Below are 24,325 nucleotides of genomic sequence, written 5' to 3'. Positions count from 1 at the left end.
AGTTGAACTTTCTGCCTCATTACCGCATGGACGTGAAATTCGTTGCCTTACATATGGTGGAGAATGTGGGCAGTGTGAATTGAGGCATACCCCAAAGAAAATTGCATGTCTATGATCAAGCTTGCAACGCTACAGCTCAGGCACGCTGACAAGATGGAGGAAATACTAAAGCAGTTCATCCTTTCCCAGGTGCAGCAGCAGAAGTTTCAGTAACAGCAGCAGCATTTTCAGTTGCAACAGCAGCAGCTGCAGTTTCAGCAGCAACATCAGGAGCAGCTACAGTAGCAACAACCGACTAACAGCCTAATTCTACGACAAATTTCAGCCCTGATTGAGACACCCCCAACCTCGACCCCGGTCCGTCCTGGGGCCCGGGACAAAGTCAGGTCGGCGCTGAGGAAGATGATTCCGGAGGATGACCTGGAAGCCTTCCTCACAGTGTTCGAAAGAACTGCAGAGCAGGAAAAACTGCCAGCCAACAAGTGGTCTTAGGCATATGACTTGCTGCATCTAGTAAAGTGGCTCTAGCCTGAGACCTTGAGCACAGACCAAATGATTGAGCGGGTAGTAGTCGACCGGTTGGTGTGAACTTTGCTGGTAGCCATCCAGCGCTTGGGGGGTAAGGGGACCCGGGCAATCAGGTGGTTAGCCTGCTAGAACAGCATATGGCCACCCAGGATTTAGTATGGGACTCTGTCCCACTGCTGGTATCATGCCGGCTCTTTCAAGCTCCTGAGCCTAAAAGAAGGGACATGACACTCTGCTAGGGTCAGTCATAACTAAGCCCATAAGGATGGGGTTCCCTGGAATGAAGGTGGCAAGAGACCAGTTTCCCCTAAATCGGTCACATGAACTAGTGTTACCACCGCTATCAGGTTCTGGCAGTGCCAAGGGCCAGGACATGTGGCTGCTAACTGCCCCCTAACTGCTAAACCCATGGACTGCGGGTTTGTTCGCCAGGTGTCGATGTATGCCTAAGCACTCTACACCACGGATGCCGTCACTACCACTTGTGAGCCCCATCTGTGCCAGGTGCGCATCACTAAACGGGGGCTCTCTTGGACTTGGGGAGCCTAGTGACACTCGTCCACGAGTCATTGATCTCTGGAGTAGAACCCATTAGAGGGAAAATTGGGGTCACTTGTACTCATGGGGAACTCCAGGAGTATTCAACAGAGGAGGTTACCCTTTCCACCCCGGGCAGGGAGATTAAACATGTGGTGGGAGAAGTAAAGACCTTTACTTATGGAACTATTTTGGGAATAATAATAATAATTTTTATTTATATAGCGCCAACATATTCCTCAGCAATTTACAATTAAGTAGGGACATGGACAGACAATAAAAACGATACAATGTATAACATTTCAACAGTTACATGAGGAGTGAGGGCCCAGCTCGCAAGCTTACAATCTACATGGAAATGGGGGGACACAATAGGTAGAACATGGTCATCAGCCAGTATCTGTCTAAGTGCTGTTACCTTGTCCTATTGGGTGCATGGAGGATGTGGAAACAGATGAATAGGCAGGAGCAGATTAAGATTAACATTTAGGAGGGAACAGGGGAGAGTTAGGTTGGTGAGTTGAGGTGATAGGCTAGTCTAAACAGATGTGTTTTTAAAGCACTTTTGAAGACATGGGGGCTAGATATTAATCGGATCTTTTGGGGTAGTGCATTCCAGAAAACTGGTGCGGCACGAGAGAAGTCTTGGAGACGGAGGTGTGAGGTTCGGATTAAGGAGGATGTTGGTTTTAGATCAGTTGTAGAACGGAGAACACTGGAGGAGTGATAGACAGAAATAAGGGATGAGATATAGGGCGGTGCAGAACTGTGGAGAGCTTTGTGGGTGAGAGAGATGAGTTTGTATTGTATTCAGTAGTGAATGGGTAACCAGTGCAATGACTGGCATAAGGTAGAAGCATCGGTGAAGCGGGCTGATAGAAATACGACCCTGACTGCTGCATTCAGAATGGATTGGAGAGGAGAGTTTGTTTAGAGGGAGACTGAATAGAAGAGTTGCAGTAGTGAATAAGAGCGACAGTAAGAGTTTTTGCAGGAGGCAGAAGAGAAAGAGCAGGTGGTTCAATGATTTGTGTGAGCATTTTGTGCGCTCTATGGTTGTAGTGGATGGTTTGGAATGATTGAGGAAAGTCAGTAAGGCCTCAGTGTTGTATATGGGAGAGGGCAGGAGAGAGGAACTGATTTAGAGAGACTGTGTCGAATATGTTAAAGGGCGGTAGAGATGAAAGGAAACAGCAGTTAGGACATATATGAAGCAAAGAGATATGGAAATTAGATGTTGTAGTGCAACTGAACAAAGAGCATGTTTGTTTGAATATCTGGCATAGCTGACCTGTCCTGATCTGTCCACTTGCCATGTTTATCTGGAGAGACACCTTGAATATTTTGGACATAGAATCAATTTTACATGTGCCTTAGGGGAAGAGACTTGCCCCTTTTCTGGTCCCTATGGGAGAGTAAGGCTGCATGCCCACTATGCGTTTTTCAAGCGTCTTTTCCGTGGAATTTCTGCAGCGAAAACGCTTAAAAAACTCTTGGTAATACATGCCCCATCGTCCCCAATGACAATCCGCGTGTGAAATTTCCGCTGTGGATTATCATTGCAGAAAAATCTGCAGCATGTCCATTAATTTTGCGGACACACAGCGTAATTACCGCCATTGACTTGCATTGAATCGCTTAATATCCGCATGACTACATGTGCACATGCGGATATTAAGCGATTCAATGTGCGGATGGTACCCGGGTCTGGAGAAGAGGAGACTCTCCTCCAGACCCGGGTATCATAGTTCCTGTTAAAAAATAGAATTTGAAATAAAAAATATACATTATACTCACCTTCTGATGGCCCCCGGTCTCCTTCTCCGGTGCGTCCGGTCTCTTGTACTGCTCGCGATGGTGTAAAAGGACCTTCCATGACGTCGTCGGTCGCGTGACCTGTCACGTGACTAAATGACGTCATGGAAGGTCCTTTAACACCACCGCGAGTCGTACAGGAGACCGGACGAACCGGAGAAGGAGACCGGGGGCCATCGGAAGGTGAATATAATGTTTCTCTCCGTTTGAGCTATTACATGGCAGACATCACAGGGGCCTGCTGGATGTAGCCAAAGAGATGTGGGAACAGGAGCCTACTCCTCATAGCGTAATAGAACTTCTCGTGGAGGCCCAGGCAGAACAGAGCTGAGCATTCAATAGAAAGGCCACAGTCAGGTCCTTTAAAAAAGGGGCTCGTGTAATACTTTCTGCGGTGGGCACCAAGACTAAGATCATCTCCAAGTGGCAAGGGCCATCTGAAGTCCAGGAAAAGTTTGGGGAGGTGAATTACAGGGTATATCAGCCTGGGAAGATGATACCCGAGCAACCATATCATGTTAATCTGTTTAAAGGCGTGGAAAGACTGTGAATGTATGGTTACAGACGTGGCTCGAGTCTTATCAATGCTGGACCGTCCAACACTGGCCCGGGAGGAGGCCTAGAAAGAGGTAAAGATATGAGAGAGACACACTCTCTAAACAGTAGTGACGGGAGGCTCGGAAATTAGTGAAGCACAATACGGACGTGTTCTTGTAACTGCCCAGTCGTACATCTGTGATCCACCATGACGCTGTCACCGAGCCTCAGGTAAGGGTATGAATGAAACCGTTCTGTGTGCCAGAAGCTCAGATGTAAGCAGTCGTGGCTGAGTTGAAACAAATGCTCCAGCAAAGTTATTGAGGAGTCCAGGAGTGAATGGGCTAGTTCCATTGTATTGATTCCAAAGTCGGACCGATCTTTACGATTTTGTAATGATTTTCGCAAATTGAATGAACTGTCAAAATTTGACCTTTACCCCTTCCCGACCCGTGTGACAGCGTCTGTGACATGGAAATCGGTGCGTTCCCGGCCCATGTCACAGCGTCTGTGACATGGAGGGATCGCGCCCCTGCAGCGCGTGCGAGCGGGGTCACTCAGGTGTCACAGTTGCTGATGAAACTAGACAACCTGTAGTTGACCCCACGGGGGGTGGATTAACCCCCCCGTGCCTAGGACCCCTCCGATTGGCAGTTTCACTTTCACTTTAGTGAAACTGCCAATCGGAATGAATTAAATATTTCACCAATGGAAATTGGTGAAATATTTACAATCTGGGCATGGCCTGATGCATATAGCATCAACCATTGGCTGGGGGGAGTATCACCTCTGTCCCCCCCCCCCCCAGATGTGATTGGGGCTAGTGTCCATGTGTCCAATCAGATGTGGAGGGGGTTGTTTACAATGGCTGACCAAGCTCCCCAGCTTCATCCCGTCCGTGGAAGCTGAGGAGCTTGGTCACCCGCCGATCTGCTGCCGCCAACGCCGCCACCGATCCGCCGCCGCCCCCCATTGCCGCCGCTGTCACCGATCCGCCGGTAATATTTCCCCCCTTGTCAGACTCCAGCCCCCACTTAGCCCCCGACCCCCCCCTCCACCCCCACTCCAGTCCAATTTCGTACCGCTCCCTCTCCCACATCTTCATCCACCGGCTGGTGCTCTCCTTCTGCCAGCCGGTGTAAGGTGATCACAGGCAGCAGCAGGCTCACTGTAAATCCCCTGCGCCTGTGATCACCCACCATCCCTCCCAGTGATCATCCCCCTGTCCCAGTGATCACCCCCCCCTGCTGCTGCTGGCCTCCTACCCCCCTTGCTGCTGCCGGCTCCTGCCCCCCTTTCTGCCCCCTTCTACCCCAGTGATCACCCCCCCTGCTGCTGCCGGCCTCCTACCCCCCTTGCTGCTGGCGGCTCCTGCCCCCCTTTCTGCCCCCTTCTGCCCCAGTGATCACCCCCCTGCTGCTGCTACTGCCGGCTTCCTGCCCCCCTTTCTGTCCCCTCCTACGCCTGACTGCGCCCCGTGTGCCTGAGCGTGCCCCGTGTGCCTGAGCGCCCCCTCCTGGCCCCCATGTGCCTGAGCGCACCCCGTGTGCCTGAGTGCGCCCCCTCCTGCACCCCGTGTGCCTGAGTGCGCCCCCTCCTGCGCCCATGTGCCTGAGTGCGCCCCCTCCTGCGCCCCGTGTGCCTGAGCGCACCCCGTGTGCCTGAGCGCGCCCCGTGTGCCTGAGCGCGCGCCGTGTGCCTGAGTGCGCCCCCTACGCCTGACAGGTAACATGGTGTCCCTTAACAATTTGAGCCGATTTTCCATTCAATTTGTTAGCGGACACCATGTCGCGTTTGGAGAGCCCCTGCATGCCTAAACATTAGAGCTCCCCCACAAGTGACCCCATTTTGGAAACTAGACCCCCCAGGGAACTTATCTAGATGGGTGGTGAGCATTTTGAACCCCCAGGTGCTTCACAAATTAATCCGTAAAAATGAAAAAAGAAAATTTTTCTGGAAATTTTTTTTTTCATTTTTCCGAATCAATTTGTGAAGCACCTGGGGGTTCACAATGCTCACTACCCATCTAGATAAGTTCCCTGGGTGGTCTAGTTTCCAAAATGGGGTCACTTGTGGGGGAGCTCCAATGTTTAGGCACACAGGGGCTCTCCAAACGCGACATGGTGTCCGCTAACAAATTGAATGGAAAATCGGCTCAAATTGTTAGCGGACACCATGTTGCGTTAGGAGAGCCCCTGTGTGCCTAAACATTGGAGCTCCCCCACAAGTGACCCCATTTTGGAAACTAGACCTCCCCAGGGAACTTTATCTAGATGCATAGTCAGCACTTTAAACCTCCTGGTGCTTCACAAATTGATCTGTGAAAACGAAAAAGTACTTTTTTTTTCACAAAAATTTTATTTTAGCCTAAATTTTTTAATTTTCACATGGGTAACAGGATAAAATGCATCCTAAAATTTGTTGGGCAATTTCTCCTGAGTACACCGATACCTCATATGTGGTCATAAACCACTGTTTGGGTGCACGGCAGGGCTCAGAAGGGAAGGAGCGCCATTTCACTTTTTGAATGGAAAATTCGCTCCAAAAGTCAAATTGCGCTCCTTCACTTCTGAGCCCTGCCGTGCGCCCAAACGGTGGTTTATGACCACATATGAGGTATCGGTGTACTCGGGAGAAATTGCCCAACAAATTTTAGGATGCATTTTATCCTGTTACCCATGTGAAAATTAAAAAATTTAGGCTAAAAGAAAATTTTTGTTAGAAAAATTAAAATGTTAATTTTTTTCTTCCATGTTGCTTTAGTTCCTGTGATGCACCTGAAGGGTTAATAGTCTTCTTGAATGTAGTTTTGAGTAGCTTGAGGGGTGCAGTTTTTGAAATGGTGTCACTTTTGGGTGTTTTCTGTCATGTACACCCCTCAAAGGGACTTCAAATGTGATGTGGTCACTAAAAAAAATGGTTTTGTAAATTTTGCTGGAAAAAAAGATAAATTGCTGATGAACTTTGAACCCTTCAAACTTCCTACCAAAAATTTTTTTTTTTTCCAAAATTGTGCTAATGTAAAGTAGACATGTGGGAAATGTTATTTATTAACTATTTTGTGTCACATCACTCTCTGGATTAGCAGAATAAAAATTAAAAATTTGAAAATTGCGAAATTTTCTAAATTTTTGCCAAATTTTTGATTTTTTCACAAATAAACGCAAATATTATCGACCTAAATTTAATACTAACATGAAGCCCAATATGTCACGAAAAAACAGTCTCAGAATCGCTAGGATCCGTTGAAGTGTTCCAGAGTTTTTACTTCGTAAAGGGACACTGGTCAGAATTGACTGAAATGCCAAGGTCTTTAGGGTCAAAATAGGCTGGGTCCTGAAGGGGTTAGGGTAGATGAGCTGATTGAGAGACTGGTGGAGACCCAGTACGTCACGACGGTCGATTTGACCAAGGGTTGCTGGCAGGTGCCTCTGACAGTCGGCAAAAGAAAAGACCTTCTTCATTACCCTGGAGGCTCTCCATTACTATGTCGTCTTGCCTTTTGGATTACATGGGACCCCGGCCACGTTACAGAGGCTTATGGACATAGTTTTAGAGCCCCATCAGAAGTATGTGTCGGTGTACTTGGATGATATCATCTATAGTACCCACTGGCATACCCACTTGTCCAAGGTGCAAGCAGTAGTGGATTCGCTCAGAGCCGCAGGCTTGACGGTGAACTCAAAAAGAATGTGCTATAGGTCTCGAGGAAGCCAAGTACTTGGGGTATGTGATTGGCCTTGAGTTTATCAAACCTAAATAAATAAAATCGAGGCCATTCAAAACTGGCCCCTGCCTCTTACTACAAACAGGGCTGTGGAGTCAGAGTCTTGGAGTCGGTATAAATTGTACGGACTCCTAAAATATATAATGAATTGAGTTTATTAGTACAATGCAGTATGGGCTGGTTTTCATAAGAATTTGGCTTTTAGTTGAGATAAATCTGTGCTGCAATTTATGTACATGCTCAGTAGTGAGGCTGTGCAGTCGGAGTCGGTGGTTTGGCTTACCGACACCACAGCCCTGACTACAAAACAGGTAAGACCCTTCCTTGGCATCATTGGGTATTACCGACAATTTATATCTTACTTTGCCGGGAGATCGGCATCTTTGACCAATAAAGGGAAGAAAAACTGTCATGGTTCAGTGGAACCCTCAGGCGCAGGAAGCATTCCAGTCCATGAAGTTGGCGTTAAGAAGAGTTTTATTGTACAAATGGATGCCTCTGAGATAGGCCTAAGAGAGGTTCTGTCACAGGAGGTGAACAGAGAAGAACATCTGCTGACCTACTTGAGTAGGAAACTTACTCCAGCAGAGAAAAATTATATCGTATTTGAGCAGGAGTGCTTCGCCATTAAGTGGGCCTTGAAGACTCTATGCTATTATTTACTCGGGCGACAGTTTTGCTTGGTGTCGGACCATTCACCCTTGGCCTGGATGAGAAATGCCAAGGGGAGGAATTCTCGAGTCACAAGATGGTTTTTGTCGTTACAAAATTTTAGCTTCTCGGTGGAATATTGATCTGGGAAGTAGCAAGGAAGTGCATATGCCCTGTCACGGGCACCTTTTATGGTAACAGGTGTTCAACTCCCCAACTTTGAACAGATGGGGGAGGAAGTATGTGAGGCAGTGAGGGGAATCCTATACAAGGGTCATTATGTGTCCACCAGGATGTGCATAGAAACATACTGAACTTTCTGGACAGCATTGTAATTACAGCATAGCTGTGGTTACAACGCAAAATAAAAGTGAGTGTGGACTTGGTCAATCTATTTGACCAAGTCAGATTTAGGAAAACCTGACACAGGCTTTTATTTTTGGAGAGATCCGTAGAAAGATAGTGGGACGGATCTCTCCCTCCAGTCTGGGTCTTGGAAGTGGCTCATGTCCATGATTCCCATTTAAACGTTCAGTTAAAGGTTGGGTGTGTCAGTGTTGGTTTGCAAGCAGCAGAGCAGGAGCTCTGTACAGTGGCATGTAAATGTTTGGGCACCCCTGGTAAAAATTACTGTTATTGTGAACAGTTAAGCATGTTGAAGATGAAATGACATCTAAAAGGCCTAAAGTTAAAGATGACACATTTCCTTTATATTTTTGGCAAAAATATATATATTTTGTTATTTTTTACATTTTAAAAATTGCAAAAAGGAAAGTGGACTGATGCAAAAGTTTGAGCACCCTTGGAGATTTGTGTTCTCAGATAACTTTGACAAAGGTTTCAGACTTTAATTAGTCTGTTAGGATTATGTCTTATTCACTATCATCGTTAGGAAAGGCCAGGTGATGCAAATTTCCCAGCTTTATAAAAACTCAGCCTCCTCTAACCTTGTGCCAAAAAACTGCAGCTTTGGGTGCTGCTAAGCAGTTGCCTGGCACTCTGAAAATGGTGGAGGCCCACGGAGAAGGCTATAAGAAGATAGCAAAGCATTTTAAGTTGCCCTTTCCTCACTTCAAAATGTAATTAAGAAATGGTAGTTAACAGGAGCAGTGGAGGTCAAGATAAGGTCTGGAAGACCAAGCAAAATTTCAGTGAGAGCTGCTTGTAGGATTGCTAAAGAGGCAATTAAGATCCCCCGCTTGACTGCAAAAGACCTTCAGAAAGATTTAGCAGACTCTGGAATTGTGGTACATTGTTCTACTGTTCAGAGACACCTACACAAATATGGCCTTCATGGAAGAGACATCAGAAGAAAACGTCTCCTGCGTCCTCACCATAAATTCAGCATTAGAACTATGCAAAAGAACATCTAAACAAGCCGGATGCATTTTAGAAACAAGTCCTGTGGACCAATGAGGTTAAAATAGAACTCTTTGGCTACAATGATCAAAGGTATATGTGGAGAAAAAAAACACAGAATTTCAGAAAAAGAACATCTCACTAACCATTAAGCATTGGGGTGGATCAATCATGCTTTGGGGTTGTGTTGCAGCCAATGGCACGGGGAACATTTCACTGGTAGAGCAAAGAATGGATTCAATGTCATTTTAACAAATTCTGGATGCAATCATAACACCATCTGTAATAAAGCTGCAGTTGAAAAGAGGATGGCTTCAACAAATGGATAATGAGCTTAAACACACATCAAAATTCACAATAGCCTACCTCAAAAGGCGCAAGCTGAAGGTTTTATAATTGCCCTCACAGTCCCCTGATATGAACATCATTGAAAATCTGTGGCTAGACCTCAAAATAGCAGTGCATACAAGATGACCCAGAAATCTCACAGAACTGGAAGAATTTTCCAAGGCAGAATGGATGAAAATCCCTCAAAGAAGAATTGAAAGACTCTTGGCTGGCTACAAAAAGCATTTACAAGCTGTGATATTTTCAAAAGGGGGCGCTACTAGGTACTAACCATGCAGGATGCCCAAACTTTTGCATGTGCCCATTTTCCTTTTTATAATTTTTAAAATGTAAAAGATAAAAATATATAATTTTTACTTGCCTAAAATACAAAGGAAATGTGTCATCTTTAACGTTAGGCCTTTTAGAGATAATTTTTGTTAAGTTGCTTAACTGTTTACAATAACAGTAATTTTGACCAGGGGTGCCCAAACTTTTACATGCCACTGTATATGTCAGGTCTGTGTGAGACTGAACACAGACCAGAGGCAGAGAGAGCAAAGCCTTTACCACACCCACGAATTACACGGTGGTGCAATCGTTCACTGCATCGGACTGATATGGACGTTCCGACTGCGAACCGGAGGATAACGTTTGGATTTATTTTATATAATTATACATAATATATAGATTCAGTTACTATGTTTCCCACAGATGGATCCACTAGGAGAAATCCCTTGGAGAGATGTCCGAATCCTCTGTTTTCTCAGGATTCTCCAGAGGAGAATGTCCCGGAGAATCATCAGGTACATGTCACTCTGATCTCACCCACAAACAACCATAAATCACTAATTCATGGCCCCTTTCACATTTTTTCTTGTATTTTTAGGATGATGATCTAATTGATTTTAAGGTTGAGGTTGTCGATGACGAAGAAGAGACGGATCTCATGGCTGAGCAGCAGTGTAAGGAAGGGGACGTTAATATCTCTTAGAGGGTCACCTACTATTCCCATAATCCCATCTAACATTTCTTTTGTATCTGTTTCCTACAGATGGACTTTGTGTAAGAAATCCCCCAGAGAGATATCCGGCTCCTCGGTATTCCCAGTACTGTCCGGAGAGTTACCAGGTAAATTAAGCTGAACATACATCACATCTCTATGGGTCTGCACTCATACAGTGGCTTGCGAAAGTATTCACCCCCTTTTCATCTATTTTGATACATTACAACCTGTTTTAATTTTTATATTCCAATTTGATGCATAAGCACTAAATAGTCTAAGTTGGTGAAGTGAAGTGATAAAAATATAGGCAAAAATTAAGTTTATGGGATAAAATAATAAAATAAATAAAAATTGGCATGTGCATATGTATTCACTTCTTTTGCTCTGAAGCCCCTAAAAATTTCTGATGCAAGCAGTTCCTTACATTAAACATGGGACATATGAAGGTAAGTCCACCTGTATGCAATCTAAGTGTCACGTGCCTGTCAATATATACAGTGGGGAAAATAAGTATTTGATACACTGCCGATTTTGCAAGTTTTCCCACCTACGAAGAGTGGAGAGGTCTGTAATTTTTATCGTAGGTCACTTCACCTGTGACAGACAGAATCTAAAAATAAAAAACATAAAAATTACATTGTATGATTTTTAAATAATTAAATTGCATTTTATTGCTTGAAATAAGTATTTGATCACCTACCAGCCAGCTAGAATTCTGGCTCTCACAGACCTGTTAGTTTTTCTTTAAGAAGCCCTCCTACTCTGCACTATATTAATTGCACCTGTTTGAACTCGTTACCTGTATAAAAGACACCTGTTCACACACTCAATCAATCACACTCCAACCTCTCCACCATGGCCAAGACCAAAGAGCTGTCTAAGGACACCGACAAAGTTGTAGAACTGAACAAGGCTGAGATGGGCTACAGGACAATAGGCAAGCAGTTTGGTGAGAAGGCAACAACTGTTGGTGCAATGATTAGAAAATGGAAGAAACACAAGATGACTGTCATTCTTCCTCGGTCTGGGGCTCCATGCAAGAGCTCGCCTCGTGGGGTAAGGATGATCCTGAGAAAGGTCAGGAATCAGCCCAGAACTACACGGGAGGACCTCACCAATGACCTGAAAAAAACTGGGACCGCAGTCTCAAACATTACCGTTAGTAACACACTACGCCGTCGTGGATTAAAATCCTGCAAGGCACGCAAGGTCCTTCTACTTATGCCATCACATGTCCAGGCCCGTTTGAAGTTCACCAATGACCATCTGGATGATCCAGAGGAAGCATGGGAGAAGTTTATGTGCTCAGATGATCCCAAAATAGAATGTTTTGGCATCAGCTCCACTTGCCTTTTTTGAAGGAAGAAGGATGAGTACAACCCCAAGAACACCGTCCCAACTGTGAAGAATGGAGGGGGAAATATCATACTTTGAGGGTGCTTTTCTACAAAGGGGACAGGACGACTGCACTGTCTTAAAGGGAGGGTGGATGGGGTCATCTGTCGCGAGATTTTGGCCAACAAACTCCTTCCCTCAGTAAGAACTGTAAGGTGGCTGCCGGACAGGTTGTGGACGGGAGGTATGTGTCCAACGAAGTGCCAAGCTTCAGTGATGTAGGACCCGGAGAAGCAGGCTCCAGCACACATAGTGCTGAGAGGAATTTAATGGGCCCAGATTACAGGGCTGAGTTTTACGAGCAGCTGAAAGAGCTGGGGTGTGGGACAGCTGCTCACTTACCTCCAGTCCAGGTCTTGGAAGGCTGGTTTAAGACAGCTGCGCCTGTCTCAGTCTGTCTGTGTTGGGCAAGGTGAGCAGACCTTGTGTAACATACCTGGCGGCGTTCTTGCATAGTGGTCCATCTCCCACTGTGCAAGAGCGCGCACTTGATCTCCTGTCCAGAATGTCTCTCTGGCTTCCCCCCATGCTGTCTGTTTGTGTCTGTTTCTGCTGCTTAAGGGCAGCGCCCAATCACTTCCTGCTTTTTGTACCTGCTGTGGGTCACACCCCTTGTGCGTCCTCAGCCTATTGCTGTCTGTCACCTGGTATATAGCTCAGCTGCTCCAATCAATCCCTGCCTGAGCATAGTGTTTCATTCAGTGTGTGCTTGCACTCTGAAGGAGCCAGGTCCCGTTCTGTGTTCTCTTGTCTGCCTATCCTGGAGGCTGTATTTCCAGGCCTGTCTGAACACGCTCCTAGCCTGTTCCTCCTGCCTTCTAGGGGCCGATTACCTAGACCCGCTCCTGTATCTTGTCTGGCCTGTCTGAACACGCTCCTAGCCTGTTCCTCCTGCCTTCTAGGGGCCGATTACCTAGACCCGCTCCTGTATCTTGTCTGGCCTGTCTGAACACGCTCCTAGCCTGTTCCTCCTGCCTTCTAGGGGCCGATTACCTAGACCCGCTCCTGTATCTTGTCTGTCCTGTCTGAACACGCTCCTAGCCTGTTCCTCCTGCCTTCTAGGGGCCGATTACCTAGACCCGCTCCTGTATCTTGTCTGGCCTGTCTGAACACGCTCCTAGCCTGTTCCTCCTGCCTTCTAGGGGCCGATTACCTAGACCCGCTCCTGTATCTTGTCTGTCCTGTCTGAACACGCTCCTTGCCTGTTCGTCCTGCCTCTCTGGGGGCCGTATTCCCAGACCCGCTCCTGTATTCCGCTGCAGTGTCGGTCTCCTCCGTACACTCAGTTCCAGTCTGAACTCTCTCCTATCCTTTACCTGTTTTGCCTCTATGTCCGTTCCCTTCCTTTTTCTGCAGAGTCTGAACTCGTACCTAACTCCTGCTTGTTGTCTCTGTACTCCCGTTTGTGAGTTTGTGGTCCACTCGCTACTTCACTGTAAGTACCCTGTGGGTATCTGGCTCTGCCTTTCCCTTCCTGTCTGTTCCGTGTGAACAGAGCCCTGTCCCCCCTGCTCAGCCTTGCCTGCTCTGACTCCTTTGCTCACCGCTCCGGCGGTTCTAGCCTGCTCTGACTCCTTTGCTCACCGCTCTGGCGGTTCTAGCCTGCTCTGACTCCTTTGCTCACCGCTCTGGCGGTTCTAGCCTGCTCTGACTCCTTTGCTCACCGCTCCGGCGGTTCTAGCATGCTCTGACTCCTTTGCTCACCGCTCCGGCGGTTCTAGCCTGCTCTGACTCCTTTGCTCACCGCTCCGGCGGTTCTAGCCTGCTCTGACTCCTTTGCTCACCGCTCCGGCGGTTCTAGCCTGCTCTGACTCCTTTGCTCGCTGCTCCGGCAGCCTTGCTCCGCTCTGACCCTTTTGCTCACTGCTCCGGCAGTCTTGCTCCGCTCTTATCCTTTTGCTCACTGCTCCGGCAGTCTTGCTCCACTCTTGCTCACCGCTCCAGGCGGTCTCGTCCTGCTTTACTCTTGCTCACTGCTCCGGCAGTCTCGCTCAGCTCTGACCCTTTGCTCACCGCTCCTGGCGGCCTTGTCCTGCTCTACTCTTGCTCACCTCTCCAGGCGGTCTTGTCCTGCCCTGTTCTCGCTCACCTCTCTGGGCGGCCTTACTCTGCTGTGTTTGTCCGCCACATCTGTGGTTCTGTTCCTGAGTCCCAGTGTGTACTGGGTCCTATCCCGCCAGTGTCCCTACCTGCTAGTGCCTCCCTGTCTGCACTCTAGCTGTGCTTGCCTGTACCCCTCTGCCTGTATTGTTCCTGAGTCCCAGTGTGTACTGGGTCCTATCCCGCCAGTGTTCCTACCTGCTAGTGCATCCCTGTCTGCACTCTAGCTGTGCTTGCCTGTACCCCCCTGCCTGCATACCCGCCTGCCTGCATACCAGTCGTGCCTGCCTATACCCACCAGTCTGTGCGCCAGCCTAACCAGCCTGTTCCTGTATTCCCCTGTGTGGGTCAACAGCCGTGTCCGGGGTCTGTCCTGGAGTAGCACCTGCTCCCTCTGCTCGGTTCCTCCTTGGTGCACTGGCGTTGTATGCCGTCGTGCGACCCTGGTCGGATCGGGTGAATACCTAGTTACGCCCCTCCAGGCATTCACTCTCCGGCACGGTCCAGTGGAATCACACGCACACGCCGCTCAGCCCGGGCGTGTGCATTACAGCATGCTCAGGCCATGGTTCCCGTTGAGCCCCACGGCCTTCGCTCTCTGAGAAGTTTTCCAGCGAATACATGCATTAAAATAAATAAATACATTTTTTTTTTCCCTTTAGCTGAGTTCCAGGCGAATTACGCACCCGTCCAGATGGATCTATCTGCTCTCGTTCCTGCGGATCCGCTACGTTATTATGGGGATCCAAGACAAAGTCGTGCATTTGTGGAGCAATGCATGCTACACTTCAAGTTCTACCCTCTATGTTTTCCCACCGATCGGGTTAAGGTGGCATTCATTATGTCTTACCTGGCGGGTGATGCCTTGGAATGGATCAACCCCCTATATGAAACACAGGATCCGATCCTCCTGGACCTAATGGCCTTCCTGGTGGCCTTTCTAATGGTCTTCGATGATCCTAACCCGGAGGCTCCTGCTGAAGCTTCACTTCCCAATATCCCGGAGCAGCCCCAATGGGTAATGTGTGTGGGTAGCGCAATAGTCCTCCAGCCCAATGAGACTACTGCCCACCCAGAATCCTCACAGGGTGACTACGCTTTCCGGAATACTTCTCCCAACCTCAAGAGGCAGTCCAGACGTGCTAGACGTAGAGGCAAGCCGTCACGCCAGGGTCTGTCCTCCCTGAGACCTCCTGACCCCAACCTTGAAGTCCCTACTGAAGCTTCATCTCCCTGTATCCCGGAGAAGCCCCAACGGGTAATGTGCGTGGGTAGTGCACCAGTTCTGCCCGAAGAGACTTCTGCCCATCCAGACTCCACACAGGGGAACTTCCTGCACCCGGCATCAGATGCTTCACCCACTTTAACCGGTGTGCATGTCCAAGGATGCTCCAAAGCTGTGGTTACCTCAGAGTCTGTGCACCTCTACTACCTGGCGGAGGACCCCCTGTTGCCTCCTGAATCCCCCGGGATACCACTCGATGACAAATGGAGAGAGACTTCTCTACACCCGGTACTCGATACTTTGTCCGCTTCGTCCTGTGAGCCTGACAATGGGTACCCCAAAGTGGTAGTTACCCCCGAGTCTCTACACCCCTCCGACCAGGCGGAGGACCTCCAGTTGTCTCCTGAACCCTTCGGGGTGCTACCTGGTAGCGAAAGGACAGAGACTCTCCTATACTCTGTACCTGATACCTCGCTCGCTTCGTCCAGTGAGTCCAACCTAGTGTACTCCGAAGCAGAGGTTACTCCCGGGTCTCTACACCCCTCCGACCAGGCGGAGGACCTCCAGTTGTCTCCAGAACCCTTCGGGGTGCTACCTGGTAGCGAAAGGACAGAGACTCTCCTATACTCTGTACCTGATACCTCGCTCACTGAGTCCAACCTAGTGTACTCTGAAGCAGAGGTTACCCGTGAGTCTCTACACCCCTCTGACCAGGCGGAGGACCGCCAGTTGTCTCCAGAACCCTTCGGGGTGCCACCTGGTGGTGAATGGACAGAGACTTTCCTATACTCGGTACCCGATACCTCGCCTGCTTCGTCCAGTGAGTCCGACCTAGTGTACTCTGAAGCAGATGTTTTCTCTGAGCCTCTGCACTCTTCTGACCCGGCGGAGGACCTCCAGTTGTTTCCTGAATCCTCCGGGGTACCACCAGATAACAAAGAGACAGTGACTTTTCCTCATTATGTACCTGATAACCCGTCTATTTCTTCCTGTGAGCTTGACAAGATGTACCTCGAAGCAGAGATTACCCTCAAGTCTCTGTCCCCCTCCAACCCGGTGGAGGACTTCCAGTTGTCTCCTGTACCCTCTGGGGTGCCACCTGAAAATATGTGGAGAGAGACTTCCTTGTGTGCTGTTCCTGGTACTCCACCCGTTTCGTCTGTTGCTGAGGATGGCTGGATGAGAGGTAGCATCCCAGCTACCCAGAGGAGACCAGTTTTTCCGGTGGACAGTGGAAGTGATCTCTTCGAAGTGAAGAATTGGCCCTCGAATTCCCTGCGGAAGATCCTGGCAGGCCTGAAGAAGAGGGGGCGTAAGGGGGGGGGGGTACTGTAACATACCTGGCGGCGTCCTTGCATAGTGGTCCATCTCCCACTGTGCAAGAGCGCGCACTTGATCTCCTGTCCAGAATGTCTCTCTGGCTTCCCTCCATGCTGTCTGTTTGTGTCTGTTTCTGCTGCTTAAGGGCGGCGCCCGATCACTTCCTGCTTTTTGTACCTGCTGTGGGTCACACCCCTTGTGCGTCCTCAGCCTATTGCTGTCTGTCACCTGGTATATAGCTCAGCTGCTCCAATTAATCCCTGCCTGAGCATAGTGTTTCATTCAGTGTGTGCTTGCACTCTGAAGGTGCCAGGTCCCGTTCTGTGTTCTCTTGTCTGCCTATCCTGGAGGCTGTATTTCCAGGCCTGTCTGAACACGCTCCTAGCCTGTTCCTCCTGCCTTCTAGGGGCCGATTACCTAGACCCGCTCCTGTATCTTGTCTGGCCTGTCTGAACACGCTCCTAGCCTGTTCCTCCTGCCTTCTAGGGGCCGATTACCTAGACCCGCTCCTGTATCTTGTCTGTCCTGTCTGAACACGCTCCTAGCCTGTTCCTCCTGCCTTCTAGGGGCCGATTACCTAGACCCGCTCCTGTATCTTGTCTGTCCTGTCTGAACACGCTCCTTGCCTGTTCGTCCTGCCTCTCTGGGGGCCGTATTCCCAGACCCGCTCCTGTATTCCGCTGCAGTGTCGGTCTCCTCCGTACACTCAGTTCCAGTCTGAACTCTCTCCTATCCTTTACCTGTTTTGCCTCTATGTCCGTTCCCTTCCTTTTTCTGCAGAGTCTGAACTCGTACCTAACTCCTGCTTGTTGTCTCTGTACTCCCGTTTGTGAGTTTGTGGTCCACTCGCTACTTCACTGTAAGTACCCTGTGGGTATCTGGCTCTGCCTTTCCCTTCCTGTCTGTTCCGTGTGAACAGAGCCCTGTCCCCCCTGCTCAGCCTTGCCTGCTCTGACTCCTTTGCTCACCGCTCTGGCGGTTCTAGCCTGCTCTGACTCCTTTGCTCACCGCTCCGGCGGTTCTAGCCTGCTCTGACTCCTTTGCTTACCGCTCCGGCGGTTCTAGCCTGCTCTGACTCCTTTGCTCACCGCTCCGGCGGTTCTAGCCTGCTCTGACTCCTTTGCTCACCGCTCCGGCGGTTCTAGCCTGCTCTGACTCCTTTGCTCGCTGCTCCGGCAGCCTTGCTCCGCTCTGACCCTTTTGCTCACTGCTCCGGCAGTCTTGCTCCGCTCTTGCTCACCGCTCCAGGCGGTCTCGTCCTGCTTTACTCTTGCTCACTGCTCCGGCAGTCTCGCTCAGCTCTGACCCTTTGCTCACCGCTCCTGGCGGCCTTGTCCTGCTCTACTCTTGCTCACCGCTCCAGGCGGTCTTGTCCTGCCCTGTTCTCGCTCACCTCTCTGGGCGGCCTTACTCTGCTGTGTTTGTCCGCCACATCTGTGGTTCTGTTCCTGAGTCCCAGTGTGTACTGGGTCCTATCCCGCCAGTGTCCCTACCTGCTAGTGCCTCCCTGTCTGCACTCTAGCTGTGCTTGCCTGTACCCCTCTGCCTGTATTGTTCCTGAGTCCCAGTGTGTACTGGGTCCTATCCCGCCAGTGTTCCTACCTGCTAGTGCACCCCTGTCTGCACTCTAGCTGTGCTTGCCTGTACCCCCCTGCCTGCATACCCGCCTGCCTGCATACCAGTCGTGCCTGCCTATACCCACCAGTCTGTGCGCCAGCCTAACCAGCCTGTTCCTATATTCCCCTGTGTGGGTCAACAGCCGTGTCCGGGGTCTGTCCTGGAGTAGCACCTGGTCCCTCTGCTCGGTTCCTCCTTGGTGCACTGGCGTCGTATGCCGTCGTGCGACCCTGGTCGGATCGGGTGAATACCTAGTTACGCCCCTCCAGGCATTCACTCTCCGGCACGGTCCACGAACCTTGCATGTGCTGTTCAGACTCTGCCGGAGGCAGAGGAAGGCACTTTGTTTAAACGGCTGAGGCCGTGCTGCATGAACTTGTTATTCTGAGCTTTGTTCTGTTATTCCTTTTTGTGCCAGGAAAAGGCTGTTACTTTTGTTTCCTCACTGGTGTATGGACACTAAATAAACCACCAGTTTGTTTGAACCCGCGGACTGCATCACTGTGTGAACCTGAGCCTATCTCCAACGCGGCTCAGTGAGTACAAATCCCTACAGAACATTGAATAAGAGTCGTGGCTGGGTCTTCCAGCATGACAATGACCCGCAACACACAACCAGGGCAACTAAGGAGTGGCTCCTTAAGAAGAATTTCAGTGTCCTCTAGTGGCCTAGCCAGTCTCCAGACCTGAACCCAATAGAAAATCTTTGGAGGGAGCTGAAAGTCAATGTTGCCCAGCGACAGGACCGAAACCTGAAAGATCTGGAGACCTGTATGGAGGAGTGGGCCAAAATCCCTGCTGCAGTGTGTGCAAACCTGGTCAAGAACTACAGGAAACATCTGACCTCTGTAATTGTAACAATAATTTCTGCACCAAATATTACGTTCTGTTTTTCTATTGTATCAAATACTTATTTCATGCAATAAAGTGCAAATGAATGATGTCAAAATCATACAATGTGATTTTCTGGATTTCTTTTAAGATTCCGTCTCTTAGGCCAAGGTCACACTCCCATACAGCACGGCCGAGCGCTATGTGATAAAACATCGCATAGCACTTGAACCAGTGTTCTTTTATGGGGCTGCTCAGATCAGTGATTATTGCCGAATCTGCATGAGAGAACCGCATGCTGTGATTTGCAGCGAGACTCGATTCACTCGCACTCATACACGTCTATGGGTGCGAGTGAAACATCGGACTGCGCACGAATGTCCGCCCAGTGCAGTCCTATATATGCCACGTCATGCCATGGAGGAGATGGCGAAATTACTTTCTCCGTCTCCTCTGCAGCTTTGCTGCGATCCTCTCATGCAAGAGAATCATAGCACAGTAGCATGACACTCTGCTCCCACTGGCAGAGCAGGAGCCGAGGGTCATTAGCATATCTCATCCGATTCTCTCGCATCGGATGCCATACGCTGGTGTAACTCCGGCCTTACAGTTGAAGTGTATCTACGATAAAAAATACAGACCTCTCCATTCTTTGCAGGTGGGAAAACTTACAAAATTGGCAGTGGATCAAATACTTATTTTCCTCATGGTACACTTTACACTTTACCTTTCCTGAAAGGCCACAGAGGCTGCAACACCACTAAGCAAGAGCCACAACATGAAGACCAAGGAGATCTCCAAACAAGTCAGGGACAAAGTTGTTGATAAGAACAAGTTGTTTGGTTATAAAAAAAAAAAAAAAATTCTCCCAATCTCTGATGATCCCCCGGGGCACCATCAAATCCATTATCATCAAATGGAAAGAACATGGTACCACAACAAACTTGTCAAGAGAGGCCACCCACCAAAACTCTGCCCGGGTAAGGAGGGCATTAACCTGAGAGGCAGCACAGAGTCCAAAGGTAACCATGAAGGAGCTGCAGAGTTCCCAAGCAGAGGCTGGAGTATCTGTCCTGCAACAATACTACTGACTTTGGAGCGATCTGAGGTATCACAGGAACCGTTTCTATATAAAGTCCTGCTGGTTTATTGCAGTCCTCATAAACCACATCACAGGAAACTCAAATACAGCCCTTGTCTGGCATAAAGAAAAACATAAAGCAAAAAGTCCATACAATAATGCTGGTTAGCCTGCCTGGCTTAGAGTCCGACTTCTTAGTCCTTTAGCAAAGGCACTCAATCCAGGAGGTCTGCAACCTCCACGCACACTGACTTGTGTGAGACAAACAGGTCTCATTTTACAAAGTGAACCACACACAGGGGTGGAGAAATGGTGAGCAGCCATCTAACTAAACTCTACAGCTACATAGTTACATAGTTTATAAGGCCGAAAAAAGACAAGCGTCCATCCAGTTCAGTCTATTTCTTGTGCACTGCAGCTATTCCGCAGCGTTGATCCAGGAGAAGGCAAAAAAAAAAAAACATGCGGTATAGGCCAATTTACATCACTGAGGAAAAATTCACTTCCCGACACCAATCTGGCAGTCAGATTAAATCCCTGGATTAATTAACTATCACTAAGTATAAGATGTAATTTTATTGTTCTCAAGAAAGGCGTCCAGGCCTCTCTTGAACTCATTAAGTGAGTTTTACATCACCACTTCCTCTCCCAGAGAGTTCCAGAGTCTCACGGCTCTGACCGTAAAGAATCCCCTTCTATGCTGGTGCAGGAACCTCCTTTCCTCCAGACGCATAGTGTGCCCCCTCGTCTTTGTCACCATCCTTGGTATAAACAGGTCATGGGAGAGATCTCTGTACTGCCCCCTGATGTATTTATACATGTTTATGAGGTCTCCCCTAAGCCTTCTCTTTTCCAACGTAAATAGGCCTAATTTTGACAACCTCTCTGGGTATTCTAGTCCCTCCATTCCCTTTATTACCTTAGTCGCCCTCCTTTATACCCTCTCTAGCTCCAATATGTCTTTCCTGAGCACCGGAGCCCAGAACTGTGCACAATATTCTAAGTGCGGCCTTACCAGCGCTTTATACAGAGGAAGAACAATGTTCTCATCATATGCCCCTATTCCTCTTCTGATGCATGCCATGACTCTATTTGCCTTCGCAGCTGCTGCCTGACACTGGGCACTCCAATTTAATTTGCTATTAACCAAGACGCCCAGGTCCTTCTCCATGTCAGATTTCCCCAACGGTTTCCCATTTAATATGTATGGGTGACTGCTGTTTTTCTTTCCCATGTGCATGACCTTACATTTATCGGCATTGAACCCCAGTTGCCATTTTTTGGCCCAACTCCCCAATTTATCTAAATCTTCCTGTAGCTGTGCCCTATCCTCATCTGTTTTAACTACTTTACAAAGTTTAGTATCATCTGCAAATATTGCTATTTTACTATGCAACCCTTCCACTAGATCATTAATAAATATATTAAATAATATAGGGCCCAAGACAGACCCTTGAGGCCCCCCGCTAGTAACCCTGACACACCCTGAGCTTACTCCATTGATAACCACCCTCTGCTTTCTATCACTCAGCCAGCTATTTACCCACTTGCACACATTATCCCCCAGACCAAGCATTCTCATTTTATATACCAACCTTTAGTGTGGCACGGTATCAAACGCTTTGGAGAAGTCAAGGTATACAACATCCACTGACTCTCCCCGGTCCAGCTGTGAGCTCACCTCCTCGTAGAAGGCCATCAGGAGCGATCCCTCATGAATCCATGTTGATATGGAGTTAGACAGTTATTATCATTAAGATATTCTACAATAGCATCTCTAAGAAATCCTTCAAACAATTTACCCACAACAGACGTTAAGCTGACTGCTCTATAGTTCCCAGGGTCACTTTTAGACCCCTTTTTGAATATTGGTACCACATTTGCTTGGCGCCAGTCTAGTGGGACAGTCCCTGTCCATAAAGAGTGCTTGAATATAAGATACAGCGGTCTGTCTATCACATTACTTAATTCTTTTAGTACCCGGGGGTGTATGCCATCTGGGCCTGGTGACTTGTCTATTTTGATATTATTTAGGCGTTTCTGAACTTCCTCCTGGGTTAGGTGGGTGATATTTAGCGGAGGGTTTACTTTATCACTCTGCATTTCCTCCGATAAATTGTTTTCTTTTGTGAAAACAGTGGAGAAGAAGCTATTGAGTAGGTTTGCTTTACCCTCATCGCCCTCTATGATTTTACCCAGGTTATTTTTCAATGGGCCAACTCCATCAGTTTTAATCCTTTTACTGTTTATATAGTTAAAGAACAGTTTGGGATTGGTTTTACTTTCCTTAGCAATTAGTCTCTCTGTCTCCTCTTTTGCTTTTCTTATTTGTTTCTTACAGATTTTGTTTTTTTCCCTATAAGATATTAGCGCTTCCTCGCTGCCTTCTTGTTTAAGTTTACCGAAAGCCCTTTTTTTGTTTTTCATTGCCCTCTTGACTTCCTTATTTAGCCACATTGGCTTCCTCCTATTCCTAGCCCTTTTATTCCCATAAGGTATGTACCTTCTACAGTGACTATGTAGGACTGTTTTGAAAATTTCCCATTTTCTATCCGTGCTCCTATTACTGAAGATCCTATCCCAGTCTATAAGATGAAGGGCATCTCTTAGCTGAAGTTCAGTGTTTTTGTGACTCCCTTGCTGGGCACCCTACTGAAGCACATGTGGAATTGTATCATGTTGGGGTCACTATTTCCCAGGTGCCCCCCGACCTGCACCTCAGTTATTCTGTCTGGCCTGTTAGTTAATATTAAGTCTAAAAGGGCCGTCCCTCTAGTTGGTTCCTGCACAAGTTGTGACAAATAATTGTCTTTGATAATTGACAGAAACCTGTTTCCTTTCTGAGATCTACAACTTTCGGTTTCCCAGTCTATATCGGGGTAGTTGAAGTCCCCCATAATAATCACCTGGTTATTTTTTGCTACTTCGTCTATTTGTCTCATTAATAGACTTTCCGTGGCTTCTGCTATATTTGGTGGTTTATAACAGACTCCTATGATAATTTTATTACTGTTTTTTGCCCCATGTATCTCCACCCATAAGGACTCGACCTCCTCATGTCCCTCCCATACATCCTCCCGTATTGTAGGCTTTAGACACGTCTTTACATATAGACAGACTCCACCCCCTTTCCGACTTCTTCGATCCCTTCTAAACAGACTGTAACCCTGTAAGTTAACTGCCCAGTCATAGCTTTCATCTAACCATGTCTCGGTTATTCCCACTATGTCATAGTTACCTGTAGATATTTCTGCTTCCAGTTCATCCATCTTGTTTGTCAGGCTTCTGGCATTTGCTAGCACGCAGTTTACACAATTTTGTTTTGTTCCAATCTTCTCCCTGTGGATTGTATTAGAAATTTTCTTACCTCCCTTCCAAGTATCTTGTCTTGGACCTTCTTTGTCGCACTTCATATCTTTCATTAGTATGTTCTCTGGTTTCATGTTCGTGTTCTGCGTTTTTCTTCCCATCCCCTCTTCTTCTAGTTTAACGCCCTCCTGATGAGTGTTGCGAGTCTCCTGGCGAATGTGTGTTTCCAGGGTTTGTTGAGGTGTAGTCCATCTCTGGCAAGGAGTCCGTCATAGAGGTAATTCACACCGTGGTCCAGGAATCCAAATCCTTGTTGTCTGCACCATCGTCTCAGCCAGTTGTTCACATCAAGGATCCTGTTCCATCTCCTGACGCCATGCCCGTCTACTGGAAGGATAGAAGAAAAAACTACCTGCGCATCCAGTTCTTTTACTTTCTTCCCCAATACTTCAAAGTCCTTGCAGATTGTCGGTAGGTCCTTCTTTGCCGTGTCATTGGTGCCAACATGTATCAGAAGAAATGGGTGGACATCCTAGCTGCTGTTAGAACCTTGCTCTTAGGTTTTTTTTCCTTTGCTGGTCACATGACCTTGTTGGCCTATTTAATCCTGCTCCGCCCTTCTGGCTTTGCTGGACTTCATTGTATATCTACTTTCTAGCTAGCCTGTGCTCTGTGTCTTGCTCTGTTAGTTTGCTTGGTCTACTGACCTCTATGTTCTATATATTTTGTTTGTTCGTCTGTCTGCTACTATTTCTGTTAGGAGGTGTCCCATATTCCTCCCAGTCCTTAGTACTTGTAGGGATTCCTTCCCCACATCTATAGGTCTCCGTACAGACTAGCTTAGGACTTTAGCAGGTCTGATCGCAGGATCAGGTTCCCTGTTACATCGTAGGGATTAAGCTGAGTTCTATCGTAGGGACAGATCTCCTCTCTTTCCTTAGCTCTGGTAGCAGAACATAA

The 24,325-nt window shown here is 48.0% G+C and overlaps 1 protein-coding gene across 9 annotated transcripts in view; it reads left to right on the top strand.

Annotated features, from left to right (window-relative positions):
* Positions 1–24,325, top strand: part of LOC141190412 (uncharacterized) — a 260,923-nt gene that overhangs the window by 151,914 nt on the left and 84,684 nt on the right. For all 9 annotated transcript variants that reach the window (XM_073661225.1, XM_073661226.1, XM_073661223.1 and 6 more), the window contains 3 exons: positions 10,196–10,287; positions 10,371–10,446; positions 10,536–10,612. In XM_073661225.1, coding sequence (XP_073517326.1) covers positions 10,196–10,287; positions 10,371–10,446; positions 10,536–10,612 — 245 coding nt within the window. The remainder of the gene's footprint in view (positions 1–10,195; positions 10,288–10,370; positions 10,447–10,535; positions 10,613–24,325) is intronic.

The sequence above is a fragment of the Phyllobates terribilis genome, unplaced genomic scaffold (genome assembly GCF_046119375.1).
Source record: "Phyllobates terribilis strain yellow unplaced genomic scaffold, ASM4611937v1 Scaffold_2__4_contigs__length_985480577, whole genome shotgun sequence".
In the NCBI taxonomy this organism is placed as follows: Eukaryota; Metazoa; Chordata; class Amphibia; order Anura; family Dendrobatidae; genus Phyllobates; species Phyllobates terribilis.
Note: the sequence above shows the minus strand (reverse complement) of the source record. Positions and strands in the feature narration are given on the sequence as shown.